The sequence below is a fragment of the Amblyomma americanum genome, chromosome 2 (genome assembly GCF_052857255.1).
Source record: "Amblyomma americanum isolate KBUSLIRL-KWMA chromosome 2, ASM5285725v1, whole genome shotgun sequence".
Classification (NCBI taxonomy): Eukaryota; Metazoa; Arthropoda; class Arachnida; order Ixodida; family Ixodidae; genus Amblyomma; species Amblyomma americanum.
Window position 1 is genome coordinate 83,175,974 of NC_135498.1, and position 21,896 is coordinate 83,197,869.

The window sequence follows — 21,896 nt, forward strand, 5'->3', positions numbered from 1 at the left end:
GCATTTTATGATTTCGGGCATACGTACGTCCCTGAAGCCTGCTTTTGTGACAGGTACGTTGTATGTTGTCGATGTCCACGCCAGACGGTCCGAAAACCGACGTGACCCTATGACATAATCAGCACTGCGTACATCACCATGAAAGAAAAAATTAAAATTTCTCCCGAAGTTGGTTTTGAACCCATGCTTGCGCAAGATAAGATGGCTTCTTCAGTTAATGTCCCAAAACGGCTCAGGCTATGAGGGGCGCCGTATTAAAGGGCTCCAGAAATTTCTACCACCTGGGGTTTTTTAAAGTGCACTGGCATCGCACAGTACAAGGGCCTCTAGGATTTCACCTCCATCGAAATTCGACCGCTCCGGCCGGCATCAAACCAGCGTATTTCGGGCCAGAAGCCCAGCGCCATAACCGATGAGCCATCGCTGAGGCTTTTGCGAACAAAGCGATCACTTTGACCTGCATGGTAAGAACCTAGACACTTTAGCCGCAGAAATAAATCGGCCAAACCGCGTCCTCCACTCTTCACTGAGCGAAACAAATAAGTCCGTCTGGTTCTCTCCCAAACTGAATCCTACACAAGTACCGCGAGCACACTATGCATATTCTGCACGCTAACTCCTGACATAGATAGCGCTTGCAATACATACCACTGTTTGAAAACATTGAATAGATTGCAGACCGTTGAACACGCAAACACTGACAAATCAAGACCACCCCACTCATCCACATTCATGACTCCAGGTGGCGCATCACCGCAGCACAACACCCGGCGCGTTAAACTGCCAGTCGTTGTTGTTGTTGCCTTAGCGACATGGCACATATCCAGGACTAGGAATAGGCCAGGGTTCAGTGAGGAGAGCCAAAATAAGAGGGTAAACTGGGTAGTAAGCGATCGCCGCAGCGCATCACCACGCGAGCATGCTGTCGCATTTCCAGCACGTAAGTAGTCTCAAGTACCCTCCAGAACTTCGTTCGGTGATTTGAGATAGTTGCATGTCGAAGCTTAAGGCGAAAAGCACTCTCTGTCGCATCGCAATAGACTGTGTACCTGGCCTTCTCTGTACCGGCGGAGCGCTGGCTTAAAGGGACCATGCAAAGAATAAAAAGTCGCTTGCAAATGCCTTAAACGCTTAGAAATGATGCTAAGATGCATTCACTCCGAGTATGAGTCTTCGGAACTGAGCCGACATATTAATATGAATTTTTTAGAAAACCGTGTTTTTTAAAATTCGCGGGCCGATTGGTGTGCTCGTAGTGACCAATTTTGAAACTTAAATCATGAAAAAAGACGTCACTGTACCCATGACGTCGCCAGGCCACCACACGCCCTAATTCGCTGGAGCCACGGCAGCCACGACGTCACGGGCACACTTCCGGTAGTCATGAATATCGTCGGCTCGTCCCGCCGCGCGACCCTCTCGGGCAAGCGCGAGCCAGGGCATTGCCTTCGCGCATATGGTTTAAATTTTCCTCTGCCGCCTCCTTCTGTCGGGAGTTGCGGGGCCACTCGCAGTGGCTCGCCGAGTCGCTACTGTCGTCACTGGCGTTCAGCCGGTACCGCGTGAACGCATAGGGCTCGATGGTCATCGCGGCCGTAAGAGCGAGCAGTCGCACCTCGAGGTACCGGTCCATTAGTGCTAGCTACAACACACAAGCAAAGAAACCCGACGCGCGCCGCAATCACGCTGCCGCTGGGGTGCTAGGGCATTACCCCCTGAACAGCTTTCAGGCCTGCGCCCAAAATTTTGACGTCACATCCGGCAGGCTGACACTTGCAGAAGCCGCATCGCCAGGGACATGATTTTAGTCCCTGCTGTTCTTTCTTTCACGCTCCTTGCGCCGCGCGAGCCGGTTGGTTGCAGCGGCGTGGTCGCGTTTGTCGTCTCTTGTCGTTGTTTTTCGGCAATTTTGTTTCCGGGTGCGATGTGCAATAGATACTAAAATGCCGAACAAGTGTTGTGTGCCGGGGTGCAGCGGCAAATACGATACGAGCAGGAAGATACAAGTGTTTCTTTCCCAAAAGACGACGACACTTTCAAGAAGTGGTTACGCGCCATTCCAAGGAAGGACTTCGTGCCCACTTCATACACTAAGGTAAGTAATGTTTATGATACTGTTATGTGTTCTGGTTGTTTTTACTTAATCAGCATGTTTATTGCGATTCTTCCGAAGCCCAGATATATTGATTGTGGCCACATTTATTTGCTGCAAACACGCTTATAGACAAAGGGGCTAGCATTAGGCTATTTTAATGAGTGGATCCTGCGATGTTTACGAAACGTTTGTACGTTTGTGCAGGTTTGCGCCGATCATTTCGACGCTTCATGCACCAAGACGATGACATCGTACACGGACCCAAGAAGAGAATGTTCTTACAGTTCGATTGCCAGTACCGTGGGTGCGCCGTGGATCGGTGCCTACCGTATTTCCCAACTGCCCTTCGTACCTTTCAGCACTAGGCAACAGCAAGAGAGAAGCACCTGATGCTAACAGGAGCCGACTAGAAGCTTCTCAACTCGCCCGTGCGGTCAAGGATCACTGGCGTCATATGAAGCGGAGCAGGAGAGAGACAAATTTTCGTCACTCGAAGAACTAAAGGCGCACCTGCAAGTGTTCTCAGTGTCAGTGCAGTGGACTGTGATTCATAAAGGAAAGCGTACGATCTTTTTGAACATCACCAACGATCGTGAACCTTGGTTGAAGGCGTCATTGAAAGTGTTCCAAAACGTCCAAGTCTCAGCCTGCTACCAAGGGTCCGCGATCAAGAATCTTGGTAGCGCTGTTGTACCAGACTCGGTTTGCAAAGTTAGCTCCTTGTTGAAAATATTGAACAACCTGTGCATGTTGTCTGACGAGTCTGGCGAGCGTTGTAGTTCTCGCCACCTGTCGCTTACAGTAAATTTCGTTCTAGACAAATTGGAAGCAAGCATTAATGAAAACAAGAAAGGGGCTTTGAAATTTTTAAAGGAACAGCTAACACTGCTCTCTGCCGAGCGTGTTCAGTACAGCACACAGGTAATGGTGTTTGTATGCATTCTCCACACAATATCGCCGTATGCCTACAAGTATTTGAAAAAAGCAAGTACACTAGCCTTGCCCCATCCGAGCACTATTAGGAAAGGGTGCTCATCTGTACAAATGTGCCCAGAAATTGATTCTTGTGATGCAACTTTTCTTCAGTATGTTTCCCAGAGATTTACACATCTGCAGTCACATGAAACGTTCATGCTTGACGAAATTCATATCAAGCCTTGTTTTGATTATAAGGGGGCAGCATATGTGGTGCTGCAGTGAATTCCAGCGAGGCAGCCACATCTGTACACGTGTTTATGATACAAAGTCTGCAGTGCTCATTCAGTGAGGTAGCACACATTCTTCCGGTAAAAACCATACAGGGCGACCAACTTCATGCCATACTGAAGAAGGTGATCATACGCTTAGAAGCGATTGGGTACGGGGTCATTGCCGTTGTTTGTGGCAATAACTCTCTAAACAGAAAGGTAATGAAGATGTTTCTGCCAAAGCCAATGCTTCGTCATGTTTATCCACATCCGGCAGATCCAGATCGGCCGTTGTTTTATGTGGTAGATGCTGTACATCTTTTGAAGTGTATCAGAAACAATTGGCTGAATCAGAAAAATGCGGGGACTTGCTTTTTCTACGCACGATTTGAGCTCTCAAACAATGATGTTCGTCCTGAATGCAAAATGACGGTCTCTTTTACGAATTTGAAAGATTTACATAAGAGGAGTCATCTCTAGTGATAAAGTCTGGGTATGGCTTGACATCCAAGACACTTAATCCGAGCAACTTGGAACGGCAAAATATGAAGCTGGTATTGCATGTTTTTAATCCACACGTAGCCGCAGCCCTGGCAACTCGCAGTGGTGAAGCTGATTTTCAACATGCGGCAGCAACAGCAGATTTCATCAAAATCTTTCTTCGCTGGTGGAGTATTGTCAACGTAAAAACGCCAAATAAAGGCTTCCATCATCGTACTGTTTACGAAGAACCCATGTCTTGCAGTACAGATAACTCAAAAGTAGCTTTTCTGAATGGTTGCATTACCTGGCTTTATGTCTGGGAATTTTATGGGCATGACACTGGGGTCCTTACCCAGGACACGTTTGAGTGCCCTAAGGCTATCTGCTCAATCCTTACTGGCATTGGCAAAATACTGCATAAGTGAACTTCATTTTAAGTACGTCCTACTAGGGAAAGTTCAAACGGATCCTCTCAAGAGTCGTTTTGGACAGTACCGGCAAATGGCTGGAGGGCAGTACCACATATCTGTTCGACAGCTTTGTGAGACAGAGGGCCGGATTTGCCTTCAAAATGCCCTGCCAAAAATGAGCACTGATGACTCCAGAAACTTCGAAGAGACAAACAGTGTCAGAGATGTAGGAACCTCCTTTAGTGTTCAAGTTGTAGACGCTGACCTTGATGCACTCAGAGAACGAATACCAGTTATTGGTTATGTTGGCGGGTATTTTGCGCATGCTACAATGAAAGATTTAAAGTGTGAAAGTTGCCGAGGACACTTGGTTGTTACCGGAAGTAAGACGGAAATGGAAGAAGACACCCATTCCTTAATCGCACAACGGGACCGAGGTGGACTCAAGTTTCCCTATGCCCTTGTGATTACAATAGTCATGTACACGGAGGTTGTAGTTACAAAGCTTGTGACACAAGGTGCCTGCACACAATTTCTCCGTGGGCCCAACCAAAAGAATGTCTTTCGGCAACTGATGCTTAACTCTCTACCGAGGCTTGAGGACATAGATGCATGTGAAAATGGGTATGCCTACGAGCTCCTTGTCACACTTGTTGCAAACTGTGCAGCAAACATAATGCTTAACAACTTATCCAAACAAAGGAATGATCAACTTCATATTATAAAAGAACAGAAAGCAAAAAACAGAAAAGCCCAAATCTTCCTTGAAAAGTAATTTTCAATAACTTGTACATCGCACATTTATTTACTTTAAATTGCACTGCAGGTATTTTCTTTCAGTTTCCTCATGTGATTTCTTTGGCGAACTTCTGCGTGTTGTACTTCTTTTGTTTGCGTCATGCATGGTTTCTAGCCCATAGTTTAAATGACAGTTGTTTGTTTTTAATCTGAAATTTTAAAGTATTTTGGAAATTAAGTGCAATGTTGTTGTTTTCTTACGGATCTTAACCTCAGACATTGCCTGCTGTGGTAGGTGTATGACTTATTTGTCATACCTTTCGTCTGTAGTCTGTATGTGCTCTTCTTGTGCAGTGTCTATTATTGTACTATTCTTGCACTGTCTATTATGTAGTATTGTATTAGTGTCTATATTATTGTGCAATGCAGTTAGTGCAGTGGATTCCTTGTGTATTCCTGCACCAGCAGCAGGGCAATAAGTCGTTCTTTGTGTCACTTATTTATTATAACCTAGTCCACAGTCTAGTCACAAGTGTGTTTAATGTACTGTGGTTTCTTTGCATGCCTTCGAATCTACAAAGTAATATGTTGTGTTTTATGTAATTGAAGGGCGGCCACCTACTCTGAAAAGTGGATGAAATAATATTTTCTTCTAACCTACAGTTAAGATGCAAGTATGGTTTTCGTTTTCTACTTCTTGGCATTGCAATGTGCTATGTTCTGCTTCCTCTCATTCATCTGAAACTCGTACCGTGCCACAAGGCCTACTTTAATATACAGATTGGTATTGTAACTGTGTGTATATCTTATCGGTGCAACAACTTGTTTCGGCTGTCAGCTGTTTACGATTTTATAGCACGCAGTATAAAAGGCAACATCCGTGTACAATACAGCGCAATATCGTTTTCTGTCTGTCATGTATTTTGGCCGCGAACGATGTGTAGTCGTAAATATCTGTAAATATGCATATAGACAGTCTGCTGTGATAAATAAATACGTATAATTCTGTCGGTAATGTTAATTATTTGTCTTTGCCCTGATAAATCGCGCGGACCTGGCGGTCGACGAGCCTGTCTGTGGCGTCAGTTCCCGCGAGGCGAGTGCGCGGCAATCGCTCGCGGCCCTCAGCCGGCGCGCAGTGGCATCGTTGACGTCACGTCACGTGACGCGCAGGCCTGAAAGCTGTTCAGAAGGGTAATGGCTAGGAGCGACAACCGCAAGTTGCAAACCGAACGTCAGTGGATGACGTATTCATGGGCGGGGCCCAGCCCCAGAGCTGTTTTCTTTTTTTTTTCTGGTGCCCCGCGTGTACGAGTTGAGGGGAGAGAGGAGGAACGTAATTTTTAATCGTCTATATCTACGGTGTTGTTGATGCTAGCTTAAAAATTCTTGCGTTGGGGTGACGAGTGATGAAATACCTACCTCTCGCCTGCTTTACGTAATCTCAATTCTTTTATTGCATAGTCCCTTTAATGTCGAAGGTGGGTGTCGTGCGCGTGTTTGCGTCGCCGCGGAGTGAGGGTAGAACGAGCACTGTGTGGGCTTGTGTGTGTGCGCGCCAGCAGCCCAAGCAGTGGCTACGCTTTATGCAGCATAACTCGGTGAACACATTTCGAGAGGGCCGGCAAGCTGGCACCGGACTGGTGGCTTGCAGTAACGGCGAAAAGCCAGCTGCAGGAAAGCGCGCCAACCTCGAAAACGACCCGTGCTCCGCCCGTTACACTAAAGGGGCCTGCGTGGTTCTGAAGTGAGGGAAGTCTGCACGGCAGCGGCTGTCCAAAAACTTAGGGCGGAGCCGTGCCACATTCTTGCGAGGAAAAGAATGGCTGCGGGAACTTGGAAAAGAAGACCTAGAGAGGAGGAGTCGGTAAAGCCTCGAGCGGGGACGTTCGTGAAAGAACAGAGAAAACGTACTCTCCAAACATGAAATAGCCTATATCGGAGTAAAAGGCAGTAAGCCGTCCTCTAGCGCACTCTGTTTTAGGGGCACGGTATTCTGCCCAAGCCCTGAGATAAATTTCGATGACTAAAAATACGGAATAATTACAGTTTGCAACGGACAGAGTAACCTTCTTCAAAACATGCGAAGTTCTAGCAGTTACGAAGATTTAACCGGGGTTTCAATCGCCTCCATTGCTAGCGTCAATACCTCCAGTGCAGCGTTTAAAAGCCTCCTCTCATTGCTAACTACTATGGTTACTATGATTTGCGGTGGGAATATTCCTCCGTTGACAAGAGTAAGCCCTTAAAAGGAAGTCGGCTGGAGGACAAATTAATCCCTTTTTACTTCCATATAGGTTATTTTGTGTTTATAGTGTACTGGCACGCCGAGCAGAGTGGACGCACCCTCACGGAAAAGCTCTGCCTTAACAGTTGAACATCATTCTAAATAAAGTAGGCACTGTGTAATCCGCATTGTTCCATGCGGTCTGACTGAATCGGGAGAGGAGAAGACAAGGAGAAAAGAATCTGCCTGACACTTGCTGTCTGGTTTTTTGTTGGCGGGTGAGAGAGGGCGAAGGCGTCCCTGACTTCGCCCAGAAAAGCAATCGTCATGGCATCTTCGCTGAGACGTTAGTGTTCTCTGTAGTACGTCTGCTATACCTCAGCTTGGCCCTTCCGGCGATGTCTCTTCCTTTGCCGATTCCGTGCTATAAAAGCACCTCTGCGTTCTCGTCGACAATGCCTTCGACGCCCTTGACATCCCTGGCAGCTACGGCGGCAACTACGCCTGAGCTGGGACCACTACGCTTGTCTGAGAACGTTGGCCACAGTCTGTGTTCGGTGACGCGTGCTCGCAGGTGGCGCCATCCCTTGGTTTGAGGGTTGTCTAGCTCCCCTAGGCCGTGTGACGTATTTCCTGAGGTCAGATTACCCCAAGCGTCCGCTCTTTGCCAATTTCTTTATCTAAGCAACCAGCATCATATGCTAACGCATTCAAACGATCCACCGAGGTTAGCGGAACAATTCTCTGTTACTCAAATTTACCGGATCACCCAGGTGGCACCAAGAAATTCGTGCCTTGCTCCGTCATCACGCTGGCACTCTATGGTACTCTCGTTGCCAGCTCATCTATCGAGGTTGTTCCTCAAGAACTAGGCAACGTTTTTGTCCAACTATATTGCGGCAATTGCGAGAGCTGCCCCGATTAGCTTTAGGGGATGCGTAGGCCATAAATGCAAGCGCGACGCATTAGCGTGCAGTTCACGTCATTTAGTGCTTAATGTCGGCTCCTGTTTTAAACTGAGCAAAGTATGAGCAGTTGTGACGTGAATAAATTGTCGACTATATCCGTTAAGCGGGTGTGCATATTATTTGTATTAAAAAAATCAGTTTGACACGATTGTTAAGTTTCTGGGAAGCCAAGCGCCATGCAGAAATAATTGCCAAATCGCATATAAAATCGAATGACACGCTTTTAGACTCTCCAGGCAAGATAAAGGTTACAGAGAAAGAAAAAAAGTAACAGAAACACCGCACTAGCATTCATAATTTCGGTGCCATTTTCCAGACATGCATTAAACAGGAGTACAGTGCTCTACACGTTTTCGCCTGGTGTATACCAGGGTTAGAGCGGCGTTTAGTACTTGTGTTTAAGCGTTGAACTGTCTTCTCCAAAACAATGATGTGTTCCATTTACAATTTAATAAAAAGCTACCAACCTTCTTCACCTCTTTCCCAAATGAGTATCCCTGCCCAAGATGTCATCACGCATTGATGAGACGATGAGCTTCTCGACTTCCGGTTTGCGAGCGTGTTGCTGCCTTAATGGACCGTTATCTACCGCTTGCTATCTCCGACACTGCTACCTGAGCCCGTCGCCACCTCTGACGACCAGCTTGCTGCCGGCGGCCACCGCTGGTAGGTGCTACCCCGTGAAAATTTTTCTCACTTGCATGGCCAGGCCGGACTACTCGGATTCGCTAAACGACCTACAAATGGTCCAGCAGGCTCGTCCTGCAGTGTCGTTTCAAGCATATGAAGCAGCTGGTCGCAATCAAATCACCGGCGTTATCATAAACGCTGGCTACATGACTTCACACGAACTAATGAGCTATATTTGCATTGCCGCGAGTGTAAATCCTGAAGGCGCGCCCGCTTGGGGACAAACCCACTGCCATGATCCTATTTCAAGGCAACAGTGCGCCTGCAAAGATGGACTGCGGTCACCATCTGTGTTTTTCCCTGCCTTCTGCGAGTCAGGGTTTGTGGTATCTGCCAAAAGATTCGGCATCGCAAGGAGCAATGACCCTGTGCGGTGTGCAGCAGCACGAAGAGTGCGCACCATGCTCGAACGCAGGACGGAACTGCCGTAATTGCAGTCGTTCTCATTTGGCCACAGCCGAAAATGATCCACAGTGGTGACAAGTCAACAAACGAATTGCACAGAAACGTAAGTAAGCAGGTTACAAAACGTTCACGTAAGAAACGGGCGACTGAGGAACTTCAGCACCGCCAACTCAAGAGCGTAACAACAAAACTCATTCAGACTTGTGGCCAAGTCAACACGCCGCAGTTTCTGCACGGGATAACGGGTACTCCCCCCCCCCTCCCCTCCGGACAATTAGAAAAGGGCAAAATCAACTCATCTGATGCCTTTAAACAAGCCAAAGCGCACCCAACAGCCAGTCCAACACATGCTTCACCGGAGGCAACCTCAAGTTCACCTTGTCCGCCCGCCAAGCTGGCTGTTTCAGCGGGAACGGCAAAGCCGTTTCAAGTGATGCAGCTCAGCCAGCGACAACGTTTTCGCAGCCCCGCGATAATTCATATCTTCCCGCCTCAACGACATCCCACAATCTCGAGCGGCGTCTGTATGGCACAATCAGGGCAGCCCATCTTCCAAAGATACCACCCATTTATTAACCTGGCCACACAGAAACAAGCGTCCGCACCGTCATGGGGCGTCTCATGCTTTCGGGCACGCACTCTTTTGACACAGCCCCCAAGACAACGGCAGCGGCACCCGCGCAATGTATACCTCTTGGGCAACACCAAACTTCACTGCCTCTGACGCAATACAGCCTCAGCACTTAACTCTTCGGGACCACCGCCATCGGCAACTGTCCTGAAGTGAAATTTCTTCGCAGCAAGACGGCTGACATAATCGCCCGGTTCTCCAGCAGGAAAGACGACAGGCGTCAATTAGAGGTCAGTGGCACTGTGCTGCGGATAATACTCTACGACGGCTACGCTCCCTCTGAAGACCTCGCTGCGCCCACGAAGACTGCATTGTACATGCGGAGGGGAGCAATGCAGGTACAGCTAGAAACGCAACCGTGGTGCGACACGACCCTCAGCGTTGTCGGTTGTTGGGTACAGGTCTCACCACAGCGGACAATGCTGGTCCTCTGCGTCGGCACGGTTCCTGAAAACGCGAGGAACAGGGCCGTTCAGGCACCCCTTGACCTCGTCTTGGCCTCCAACTTTAAGAGGCTTTGTCCGCAAGACATTATAGTCTTATGCGGGGATTTATACTCTCAGCATGTCGCATGGGGACGCAACAAACGCAGCTGGCGTGGTAGGCATGTAACACAAGATATTTCGGCGTACGAGCTGACTCTTCTCAAAACACCGCAAACGCACACGCGGCTACGACAGACATGTCACCAAGCAGGCACGCCCCTAGACCTCACCTGGAGTACCGTTCCCAGCCCTTTCGATGGGAGGTGCTCGAGGATTGCATGGGAACTGACTACTTTCCGATAATCACAAGTTTTCGTACAGACCACGCCAGTGCGACGATTAAGCCGTACGCCACTACAAGGCTAAGCCCCAAAAGGAACTGGGGCAAAGGCTGCGAGGTACTGTGGCAGCAGCCTCCAGCCAAGAGCATTGACCAGCTGGTGTCACAGCTATGCGCGGCCGAGCGCAGTGCCACCAAGAGCCTAAGGATTTTTCTCACCCCCCCCCCCCCCAAATCTGATAGACATATGCTCATTCTCGCTCAATACAGACGATCTGACCACGCGGTACACTACAATAAAGGGGTTGCGTAAAATGCAGCGTAAATGCAAACACTACGCTCACGTCAGACTATTGGATGAGAATTTTTGAATCATCCGCAGAAAAATCCACATATCTAAGGTTCACGCCATCCTGAGCTCTCTTCTCGGCAAGCGCATGACCAACGGCGGGACCTTACGCGTAGTCTTCCGGGAAGGCATCAGCGCTAAGGAACTCGTCGAACAAACCAGTGTTCTTTCCGCAGTCGTCTCGCCCCACAGGCACCACGTATCAGAATGATTAACCTTTCGACAACAGTGAGCCGCCTTACAGGCCCTTCACCATGCCCGAGTTGGAGCACGCCTTGCAGCAAGCTAATTGCATACACTAATTTCAGAAATTGTGTCTTTGTTTTCTAGCGCTTGAATTTTCAAGTACCCGAGCCGACAAAAATGATCATCGTGTACCATTTGGAATAGGCTCTCGCATCATCATCCCAAACTCACCCCATTCATCATCGTGTGTACGCAGACTGCCAGGCTGCCAACCGGGAATGCGCCAGTGTTCTTCATACAGACCCTGTGCTGCAGAAGATCCGGGACAAGGCCTGCCTGCTCCGCGAACGCTACGCCATGTTATCATCCTTTCGGTCCCCGCGCTCATACTCGGAAACGAGAAGGCTCATAGGCTATCGCGCGCTCCCCTACCAGCTAGCCAGAGCTTCTGTGTCTCTTTTTTCTTCTTTCTCTACCACATCTGAGATAGCAGATCTGATTGAAGACAAGAATCTGACCAAACAACATAGTGCAGCCTACCTCATGGCAGTTGGTAACCCCATCTTTATGCCTACGCTTTTTCCGAAGATATTCACACGACAAAAATCGGCCCAGCTTCGGGGGATACAAACAGTTACCCTCGTTCCCCCTTTTCTGTTGAACCGTGTTCACCGGGCTGGCCCTTCATCACCTGTACCTGATTCCTGCTCCATGTGCCAACTGCCGTATTGATGTGAACCACCTGTTCTGGGAGTTCCGCCCCCACGGTTGTGAAGGCTCCTATATCTCCAGTTTTCCCGTTTTACATCATTTACGTTTCTAGTAGGCGCGGGAAGAATAACGGTGCGATAATCTCCATGAAAACAAACGACTGAAACATACGGGCTTTGGGGGCGTAAGCATGGCATCTGCTTCACGCGCGGTCTGTTCCTAAATCAAGACCGCTGGGGGATGTGGCCGGATGTATCGTTGTGCGCGTGCTCTGTGCCTGGCAGCGCGCTGCGCTTTAGTTGAATTTAACATACAACTGCATAATTTGGTTCCCACAACGTCCCGACTCTTCTGAGGATTAAACATGGTGACTGCTTCGTCAACAGCGGTAATTAAATCATTGTTCATGATCTATGGCCCCGAAATGAACGGTGGTTCCTGAGTACGGTACGCAGATAGCGGTTCCCTTCGTATTCGTATGGGTCCCGCTGCCCTCTTCGCAACTGCGAAGGTCCCGAGCACAAAAGCAAACACCACCGTAGCTGTCGCTGCACCGACATCACTAACGCCTGAAGGAAAACAGCGTCGAAGTGACTGCGACCGGCACCGCAAAAAAGGCGATATCGCCCGGTAGACAAAGCAACTGATGGAGTTCACGAAAAGATGCAAAGGATGCACGGCGGTCACTACACTCGCGCGGGCCAGATATTCAAAACGAATAGAGAGAGAGAGAGAGACCTTTCCACCTTTCAGAACCTTTTGTGCCTAGATCTTGTTCTTTATTTTGCACCGCGAAAGCTTAACGCCGACCAAAGGTTTGGGTGTTCAACGCATCTCGCATATTTTTACTTTGGCGGGAGATTACCTTCGTTTCGACCAAATGTTTTCTTTGTCCACTGAATCACCACTGAGTCAAGGTATTGCCGTGAAAGGTCGTTTCTTTCCTTGGCGATGACGGAAGCCTCTTCCCAGCAGATTGAATGTTCTGCCGGTACGGCATGCTCCGCAAGCGCGCTGCAAGCAACTTTCTTATTTTTCACGTCCTTTATGTGCTCTGTTAAACGCCTTTCAAAATTCCCGCTCTCGCCTACGTAAACATGGTCGCACCCAACGCAGGGAATCTTTTGCACGACGCCTTAAAATCTTTATTTTTTTTAGTTTCTCTTTCACGTACACCAGCTCATGCCGTAACTTCCGGGCGAGAACGTCGGCAACGTGACATCGTATGCAAGAAGAGCACGTCCCAAAGCATCAGTTATGCCAGGTACATCAGGTGTAGGACACCTGATCGGCAGTGGTCGCCATCCCGTTCCTCCTGGTGCAACGAGCGGCACTCCACGGAATTCACAAAATTGTTGGGGTAGCCACAACAGCTTAATTCACGGCATACTAGCATAAGATCCGAGGCAACATCTTGTGGTCTTCAACAGATTTCCCGGGCTCGCTGAATCAGCGAAGACGCAACAGCGCGTTCGTGGCAGGCCGGCTGCACAGCGTTGAAATGAAGGTAACTGGCAGTGTAGGCATCCTTCCTGAAAGCTTTTAACGATCGGTGGCCACCGTCAGGCTGCGCTGACACGTGCAAAAAAGGCTGTCAGTTAACCTTCACTTTTTTCGCATTTCGCCGCGCATAAGGCAGGTTCTTTCGGATCATGAGTAGCAGTTTATCAATATCTCTAAAAAAAAGTATGTAACAGCCGTATCTTACCGGCACTCACGTTTGAGGCAGAAGCGTGGAGGCTGACAAGAGGGGTTCAGCTTAAACTGGGAACAACGCAGCGAACTATGGAAAGGAAAATTATATGTATAACTTTGAGGGAAAGGAAGAGGGCAGTGTGGGATGGTGAACAAACGTGGATTAAATACAACCTATTCCAAATCAAGGATAAGAAATGGGCTTGGGCGGGGTATGCAATTCGAAGGCAAGATGTCTGATGGTCGTTGAGAGTAACGGAGTGGATTCCAAGAGAAGCCAAGCGTAGCAGGGGGCGGTAGAAAGTTAGTTCAGCGGATGAGATTAAGAAGTTTGCGTCGTCTACAATCTTTCCTGCGAAGAGGGCGGCTGAGCCTACCCCGACTGTTTCAGTTAAGTTGTTCTACAAATTACAAGCATAATCCTTATGACTTCCGAGAGCGCTTTTTCGGCATAGCACTGTCGCCGGTGCAGCACATCAGAATAAAGCTCAGAGGTACTAGCACGTACGCTGGCTAACTAATATACAGAATTCAAATTTTTAACTATTACTGTTAGTCTGCCTATTTATAGAGAGGCCCACTGAGATAATGTCCGTTCCAGTTTTCAGTATTTCGAAAGCATACCTACCCTCTGCGATGTGTCCCAACAATTTGGCTTTTTTTACAAGTTACATGCACAGGAAGGGTTGCTCTGCCTGCAAGATTTTCGAAAGCGGATGCATTTTGGCGCGATGCAGGCACAAATTGTTGAACTACAGTGTCGAAGGTAACTTCGTTCTCTAAATTCTAAAAGCTGGTATGAACATTGCCTATGGTGGGCTACACGCCACTCAGTAATTAAGGAGACTAACAGTACTGCTTAAAACGTTAAATATTCAGTATTAGTTAACTTGCCTGCAACTAAACACGTTTTAGCTGTGTTCTGGTGAGCTAGACAGGTGACAATGCTATGCCGAGAAAAGCTTTCTCCTAACACAAAAAGCATATTTTTTAAAACTGCGGAACATCATAGCTAAAACACCCGACAGGGCGAGACAGGGGAATTCAGAATACGATTAAAACACCAATAGTTTCAATGTAAGAATAGAGAAATGGCTTCTTACGCTCAAGCAGAACACCATCAAAACGCGGGCCACAGGACTGAGTTGGTATTCGCGAGCACGCTCGATAAAAAAAAATTCACACGTAAGCCTGCTCAAGGACTCCCATCACATGCGAACAGCAAGCGGAACGTTTAAAGGACCCGGTGAAATCTAACCCAGATATACATTAGCTCGGTTCGCCACGTTTTTTAGGGGAAAGCGTAAAGGCCCTATGTCGTATAAAACCCGGTGTCGGCGGTGCCGTCGGTGCAACTCAAAAATCCTCACCAGTAGAAAAAGTGGCTGTTACAAGAGGCGCACATAGGGTCCTAAAATATTTCTGGTTAGTCAGGGCTCACAGAGATGAACAGAGAAGTTTTATTAAAGAAGACACAAAAATGCTTACCCTCAAGTACGGAATGAGACGAGAAAAGCGTAAGATACGTTAATAACCTCACAAGCATGCCTCTGGTTTGCGTTCGCATGTCGGGGGCCAGGCCTGCTTCATGCAAAACCGACAAGAAAAGCAAGAGACACTTCTAAAGAAACGGAACAAAGGGACTGCACAAGGGTTTGGAAATGTCCTTGCTTTATATTTTCTCTGCCTGTTAAACGTAGGGGCTCGGTAGTGATGTCGACGAGGTCAAAGCCAGCTGGAGGAACTGTAGGCTTTTTCCAACGCTGACAGTGGTTGCAAGCATCAACGCAACGGCGGACAAAGCTACAGAGGACAGAACAGAAGAACCGACGACGGACGTGGTCGTACGTGTGCGAAACGCCCCGACAACCAGCAGATATAGATCATGCAGTTCATGAAAGACAACAATGCGTAGTTGCGTGGGAACAACGAGGAGGAGGTCAGGTCCAGCGAGGTGAAAGGTCCGACCGTATAAAGTGCCATCAGCGAGCGCGAAGCACCTCAGTGAAGGGTCGGTTGGTGCGGCCTTTAGGCGATTTGTGATGGAAAGGAGCTCAGCATCCCAGCGCTGTTCTTCGCCAACAGCGGTAAAACAGGTGAGCGAGAACAGGTCAATAACGAATGTACTCTGGGGAATATCTGCTCCACCATCAGGGTAACGTGAGAGGCAGTCAGCATCCTTTTGTGGCTGTTCAGACTTGTAGACCACGGTGTAGTATTCTTGGAGCCGTAACGCCCAACGACCGAGGCGAACCGTAGGACCCTTCAGAGAAGAGAGCCAACATAATGCATGATGTTCGATGACTACAGTGAATGCCCTGCCTTATAGGTAAGGTCTAAATTTCGCATCAGTCCACATTAGGGCCAAGCACTCTCCTTCCACGATAAAGTAAGTATCTTGAGGGCGGGTTGGCATAGGCAATCGCACGATCTGTACGTCACTGGCGCTCGGAAAAGATCGCAGCAATGTCATGGTCTCTCGCATTCGTACGGACTTCAGTAGGGAGTAGGGGCTGTTATATAAAAATGTTCTAAAACCGGTGCGATGGTAACCATGTGAAAATTTTAGCGAACACTTGTTCTTGGCAGGGTCCCTAGAAGAAAATGACAAGCTTTTTAAGAAGTTCTGTGAGGGGCAGAGCAACGTCGGTGAAGCTTTGAACAAATCAGCGAAACTACGAACTAAGGCCCAAAAAACTTGGGATGTCTATGCTTCAACGTGGCACCGGAAACAGCTTCACTGCTCTAATATTTTCCTCATGGGGACGAACACCCGTAGCGCCGAGGACATGGTCTAGTATATGGATCTGATGACATGCAAAACGGCTTTTGTAAGAGTTCAGCTGCAGTCACGCATGACGAGAAAGCGAAATACCTTTAGAGAAGTCTGCAATGTGAGAAGAAAACGTGAGTGAAAAAGAAATGACTTCGTCTAAATAGCAGTGCCATGTGGACCATTTTAAGCTTTGCAATAGAGCGTCCATCGTACGTTCTAATGTGGCTTGGGCGTAGCAGAAGCCTAAAGGCATAACTTTAAACTGGTATAGACCATCTAGAATGACAAACGCAGTCTTCTGATGGTTCTGGGGCCGCCGCGGTGGTTTCGTGGTTACGGCGCTCGGCTGCTGGCCCGAAAGACGCGGGTTCGATCCCGGCCGCAGCAGTCGAATTTCGATGAAGGCAAAATTCCAGAGGCCCCGTGTACTGTGCTATGTCAGTGCACGTTAGAGAATCCCAGGTGGTCGAAATTTCCGGAGCCCTTCACTATCGGCGTCTCTCGTAGCATGAGTCGCTTTGGGAGGTTAAACCCCCATAAACAAACAAACAAACAAACATCTGACGGTCCTAGTCATCCACGGCAAATTGCCAATAGCCCGATCGTAAATCGATGGAGGAAAATAATTTGTCCCCATAGAGACAATCAAAGGCAAGGCATTGTCGATTCGGAGAAGTGGCTAGACGTCATTTTTAGTGATCTTAATTAGATGGCGGTAATCGACACGAAAGTGCCGCGAGCCATCTTTTCTCTTGACCAGGAAGACAAGCGAAGCCCAGGCACTGCGAGAGGGCTGATTAATGTTCGTATCAAGCACTGTGTAACCTCGGAATTGACAACCTGTCGCTCAGTATGAGACACCCGGTATGGCCGGAGGTGGATGGGAGGGTCGTCGCCAGTGTCGATGCGGTGCGTCAACGTGAGAACTTGGCCCACGGCATTGTTATAAAGATGAGGAAGAAAAACACGAGAAGGTTACGAGAATGACTGGATTGTGCAGGGCGCAAATCCATGCCTAACAATGTCGTAATTGCATACGTCGGAGGATTGGAAACGTCATCAGGTTCTGCAGGAGCCTAAATATGGTCAGCCTCAAGTGGAGTGATTTGACAGTAACGAAATGAAGAGAGAGCGTCGCCGCGCAAATTACGGATGGGAGCAATTGAGGCGAGTAGCTGAAGTTGAGGAACGGCATTGGCACAATGCTCCCCTAGTCTCGCTGTCTCTGCGTGCGTGTGCGCGTATATATATATATATATATATATATATATATATATATATATATATATATATATATATATATATATATATTATATATATTATATATATATATATATATATAATAACATACAAACACTCTGGAAATATAGGGGGAAAGCCTTCCACCCCGCACTCCCACTCCACGGATGCGGCGCTTCCGCTCGATAACCGCGGAGGGGTTCGTGCTCGAGGGAACAAAGGGAGGGGCGACAAAAGCGTGAACGCTCATAGGCTATTTATTACACTGGCAATTAATACACAGAGCGGGCCAGCTAGCTACAGAACGTTCAACGAGGCATTCCTGGGAAGTAGAAGGCTACGTAAAAAGGGCTTCCGACTTACCGGCTGGTGCAGGGTCTAGACTTCGGAGGTATCGGCGGCGAAAGTTTGTATGCGCCGACAATGGCGGCCAAGTTTTCCCGTGCGCGCCGCATTCTTGGGGCAAAGCCATTCCCTAGCATTTGCTGGGGAAGGCGACCAGAGCGCGCGTTTGCTGCGCTCGCTTCGCTGTCTGGAACCATAAGACCAGCGGCAAGGCACGACAGATTTCCGTGGCGCCGGCCGCGGAAGGTGTCGTGAGTGTGCGGCTTCAACCGCTCGTGACCTTCCCGAAGAGACTGTCTGCGGCTGCGCGGAGTTCCGCTCAACCTTCGAGATGGCGCTCCCGTCACTGCTTGGGATTCCCCCCCCCCCCCCCCCCCCCCCTCCATGAGGGAGACTTCCCTGCTCGCTCAGCCGGTGCTGTCCTGACGCACGATAATGAAGCTGGTCGACCGCGTCGAAACGAAGGGGAAAACAGCTTTTCCACATGCACTCATGACCGGTAGAGGCCATCGTCACCCAACCCTTGTCAGTCCAAGTTTAATTTATATGAAACAAATTACTGCTCTCTTTTCGCAATGTACTACGTCAGAGTGCCAAAAATGCTATCGAATGATTGGTTGTATCAGCCTATTACTGCCTCTTCACAAAATGTAACTGGAGGCGAGTTCAAAGAAAATAAATATTTTTGCGACTGATTATCATAAGAGCGCATTTCTTGGACCGCCGAAAGTTTTTTTCGGTCGTGTAGAGACCGACTTCCGATTATTTATGAGACACTTAGTGAATTTCGGATCTCGTAAAATCTTCCTTCACTTGCGTATTTTCACGACAGCCTTTACTCGGTCACTGGAACAAAATACCATCTCTGGTAGGATTCCTAGCGGGAAAAAATGCCGCTCTGAAAAAATCGAGACAAAGCATTACAAAGTAAGCAGCACGCAAGGAGGTTGCACGCGTTTCGCTGAATTATAACGTACCTGTTCCGACACTGGGCGGAAACAGGAGTCCTAGATGCTGGTTTAGAGGGAATGTTTATGAGTATGAGTCATGTCCTGGATGTCTTAGCCGAACCCTCGTGTTTTTGAGTGGTTTGTGGTGGTATACCTCGAGCATTATTTTACTGCGGTTGAATTCAAGAGACACATAAAGCCTCTGCCTTACATAGAGCCGCATAATCTTTGTCATGTAGTCTATGTTGCTATAGCCGCGTCGTTGGCGGAAACGGCAGCGCCGTGGAGTTGCATACTGGGAAGTAAGAACTTGTGGCTAAGCGGCACCTTTCCATAACGATTTCCTTCGCCAGTGCGCAAATGCTCTACGCGTAGAGCATTTCCCATTGCGTCACTTGTAGACCGAAACTTTGCAAACGCAGAAACTGTCAGCAAGTGCCGTTTTCCCAGAACCAGAGAACAAGGCAAGCTGCAGCACTGACGTCAGCTTGCGCCGCATGTTCTCGGATTCATGCTAAATCTGATGGTGACATTACATGCGCCATGGGCGGAGGGTGTTGCGGTCTACTAATTATTTTCAATAAAAAATTTCGCAGGTAGCCCTCACAGCGATGAAGGTTTACAGTGATGTAAGCTATAAGATGGGATCGCATAATACAGAATTGCATGCCGTCGAACGCATACACACGAGCCTTGTGCTTATTACGCGCGATCACGGAGTTTTCTGGCAAAGGAAAGTATTTTTAATTTTTTAATTTTAATTGGTTTTTGGTGAAAGGAAATGGCGCAGTATCTGTCTCATATATCGTTGGACACCTGAACCGCGCCTGTAGGGAAGGGACAAGGGAGGGAGTGAAAGAAGAAAGGAAGAAGGAAGTGCCGTAGTGGAGGGCTCCGGAATAATTTTAGACCACCTGGGGATCTTTAACGTGCACTGACATCGCACAGCACACGGGCGCCTTAGCGTTTTTCCTCCATAAAAACGCAGCCGCCGCGGTCGGGTTCGAACCCGGGAACTCCGGAAAGTAAAGGGCAAACTGCGAAACGGCGGTGAGCAGCTTTGAAGAATCCAGATCGCACCGGCTGTGATTGATGAGGGTGTCGCAAAGTGCTTGGTTTGTCTTTGATTTCTGCGGTGAGAGTGCTTTTCATAGTGAACTAAGTATTTCTGTGGCGTTCCACTTCCCACAGCGGTAAAGGTTTCTGGATACAAAAAACGTAAACAGCAGGTGTTCTTGAAATATACCTCACTTGAATGTCTTAGGCTGGAGTAGATTTGTAATAACGGGGCAGTTACTCACTGGCGTCCACAAGAACAACTGCTCCCTTAATTTGTTGAAAATTTACTGCCGCTTGGAGGATTCCCCTAAATTTATTGGACTAACACCATTCCCTCTGCGAATTGTATCAATGCGCTCTCGCACTCTAATCAACCTGTGATTTTCCCCGCAACACATTTTAGTCAGATGATGATCTAGCTGAAGGACATTTTCGACGAAAGTGACTTGAAACCGGATTGATATCCAACGGCAAAGTGCTGTGTTCCCTTGGCCCCTTATGTATATCAATTTAGGTTTTAATTGTTTTATTCTGTTACGTGTGCAGCTGAGCAACTAGTTGACTGTTTTCTAAATAACCTCTCTATAAAGCCTGTTTATGTACATAAACGCCTGTAATAAATTCCGTTAGAAAAAAAAAACGAAAACCTCGTTAGTTCGGTTGCTAGAACTACTTCCTCGGACAGGCGGCTGTCCCGGGTTCCTACACCAAAGCAGGACGAGTCTTGCTTCAACTGTTAACTTCTGTGAAAGCTCTATGAGAGTATGCTAATTAGTAATTGCTTCCTTATTACAAATCTACTCCCTGTTGGGGGATTCCAGTGAAACACATCGGACTGACACCACTCCCGAATCCAGTTATTGATCAACTCGGCCTAGCCTTGACGTCTGATGTAGCCCTCCTCAATAACTCAGTTGGCTGCACTGCACCAGACAGGCGGCGGTCGAGAAGAAGATGAAGTGGTGGTGACGAACGTCCCTTGTTTGCAGCTCTTCCACTTTTCCGCAGTGTTTTACTTTTGTGCGCTAAAGCGCACAACACGCACCACCAGAACACAATCAAAACGCGGGCCACATGACTAATTTGTATCTGCACGCCCACTCGATAGAGAAATTTTTACACGCCTGCTCAAGGAGTCCCGTCATATGCAAACGGCAAGCGAAGCGTTTAAAGGACGCGGTGAAATCTCACCCCGATATACGTCAGCTCTGCTCACCACGTTATTACGCGAAAGCGTAAAGACCCCGTGTCGTTAAAAACCCGGTGTCGACGGTGCCGTAAGTGTGGTTGAAAAATCTGGACAAGTAGAAAAGGTGGCTCTTACAAGATCCGCCAATAGAGACGCCTACAATGGGTCATAAAATATTTCTTGTTAGTCAGGGCTCACAAAGGTCAGCAGTGAAGTCTTTTTAAAGAAGACAAAAAATGCTTACCCTCAAGTATGCAATGAGACGAGAAAAGCGTAAGATACGTGAATAAAATCACAAGCTTCTTTCTGGTTTGCGTTCGCATGGCGGGAGCCAGGCCTGCTTCAAGAAAACCGACAAGAAAACCAAGCTGAACGTAAAAGCGCAAAAAAGTCAAGGACACAGAATATCACAGACAACATGAGCGATTACTTCCAACTGATTTTATTTCATGCAAGAAGCGGAATTTTATACTCCCGATATTGCCTACGCATGCTTGCAAGGCATTACCATAGAGCAGTGAAGGACAAGTTATCGAGCGACACACTTGAACGATGTAAGATATGCATCTTTTGTTTTTGACAACAGAATTGACGGAGCACTTACGCAGTCAACGCCAGCTCGCGCTATCTCCAAAGCCTCAACAATTTCTCGCGTAATTTGACATTTGTTTCTTATAAAAGACTTTGCACTTGTGAAAGAGAGGGCGAAAACCGTTTTTTGCTTTTGGTTTTGCAAAAAAAGGAATATTATAGGGCCCAGCGTTGCTCCCTTGTTAAGTGACCTTTCTTTAGCTGAAT

General features: G+C 48.0%; 1 protein-coding gene across 2 annotated transcripts in view; it reads right to left on the reverse strand.

Annotated features, from left to right (window-relative positions):
• Positions 1-21,445, reverse strand: part of LOC144118739 (venom metalloproteinase antarease TserMP_A-like) — a 53,271-nt gene extending 31,826 nt beyond the window's left edge. For both annotated transcript variants that reach the window (XM_077651583.1, XM_077651582.1), the window contains exon 1: positions 21,343-21,445. In XM_077651583.1, coding sequence (XP_077507709.1) covers positions 21,343-21,421 — 79 coding nt within the window. In that variant the 5' untranslated portion in view covers positions 21,422-21,445. The remainder of the gene's footprint in view (positions 1-21,342) is intronic.
• Between the last annotated feature and the right edge of the window lie 451 nt (positions 21,446-21,896).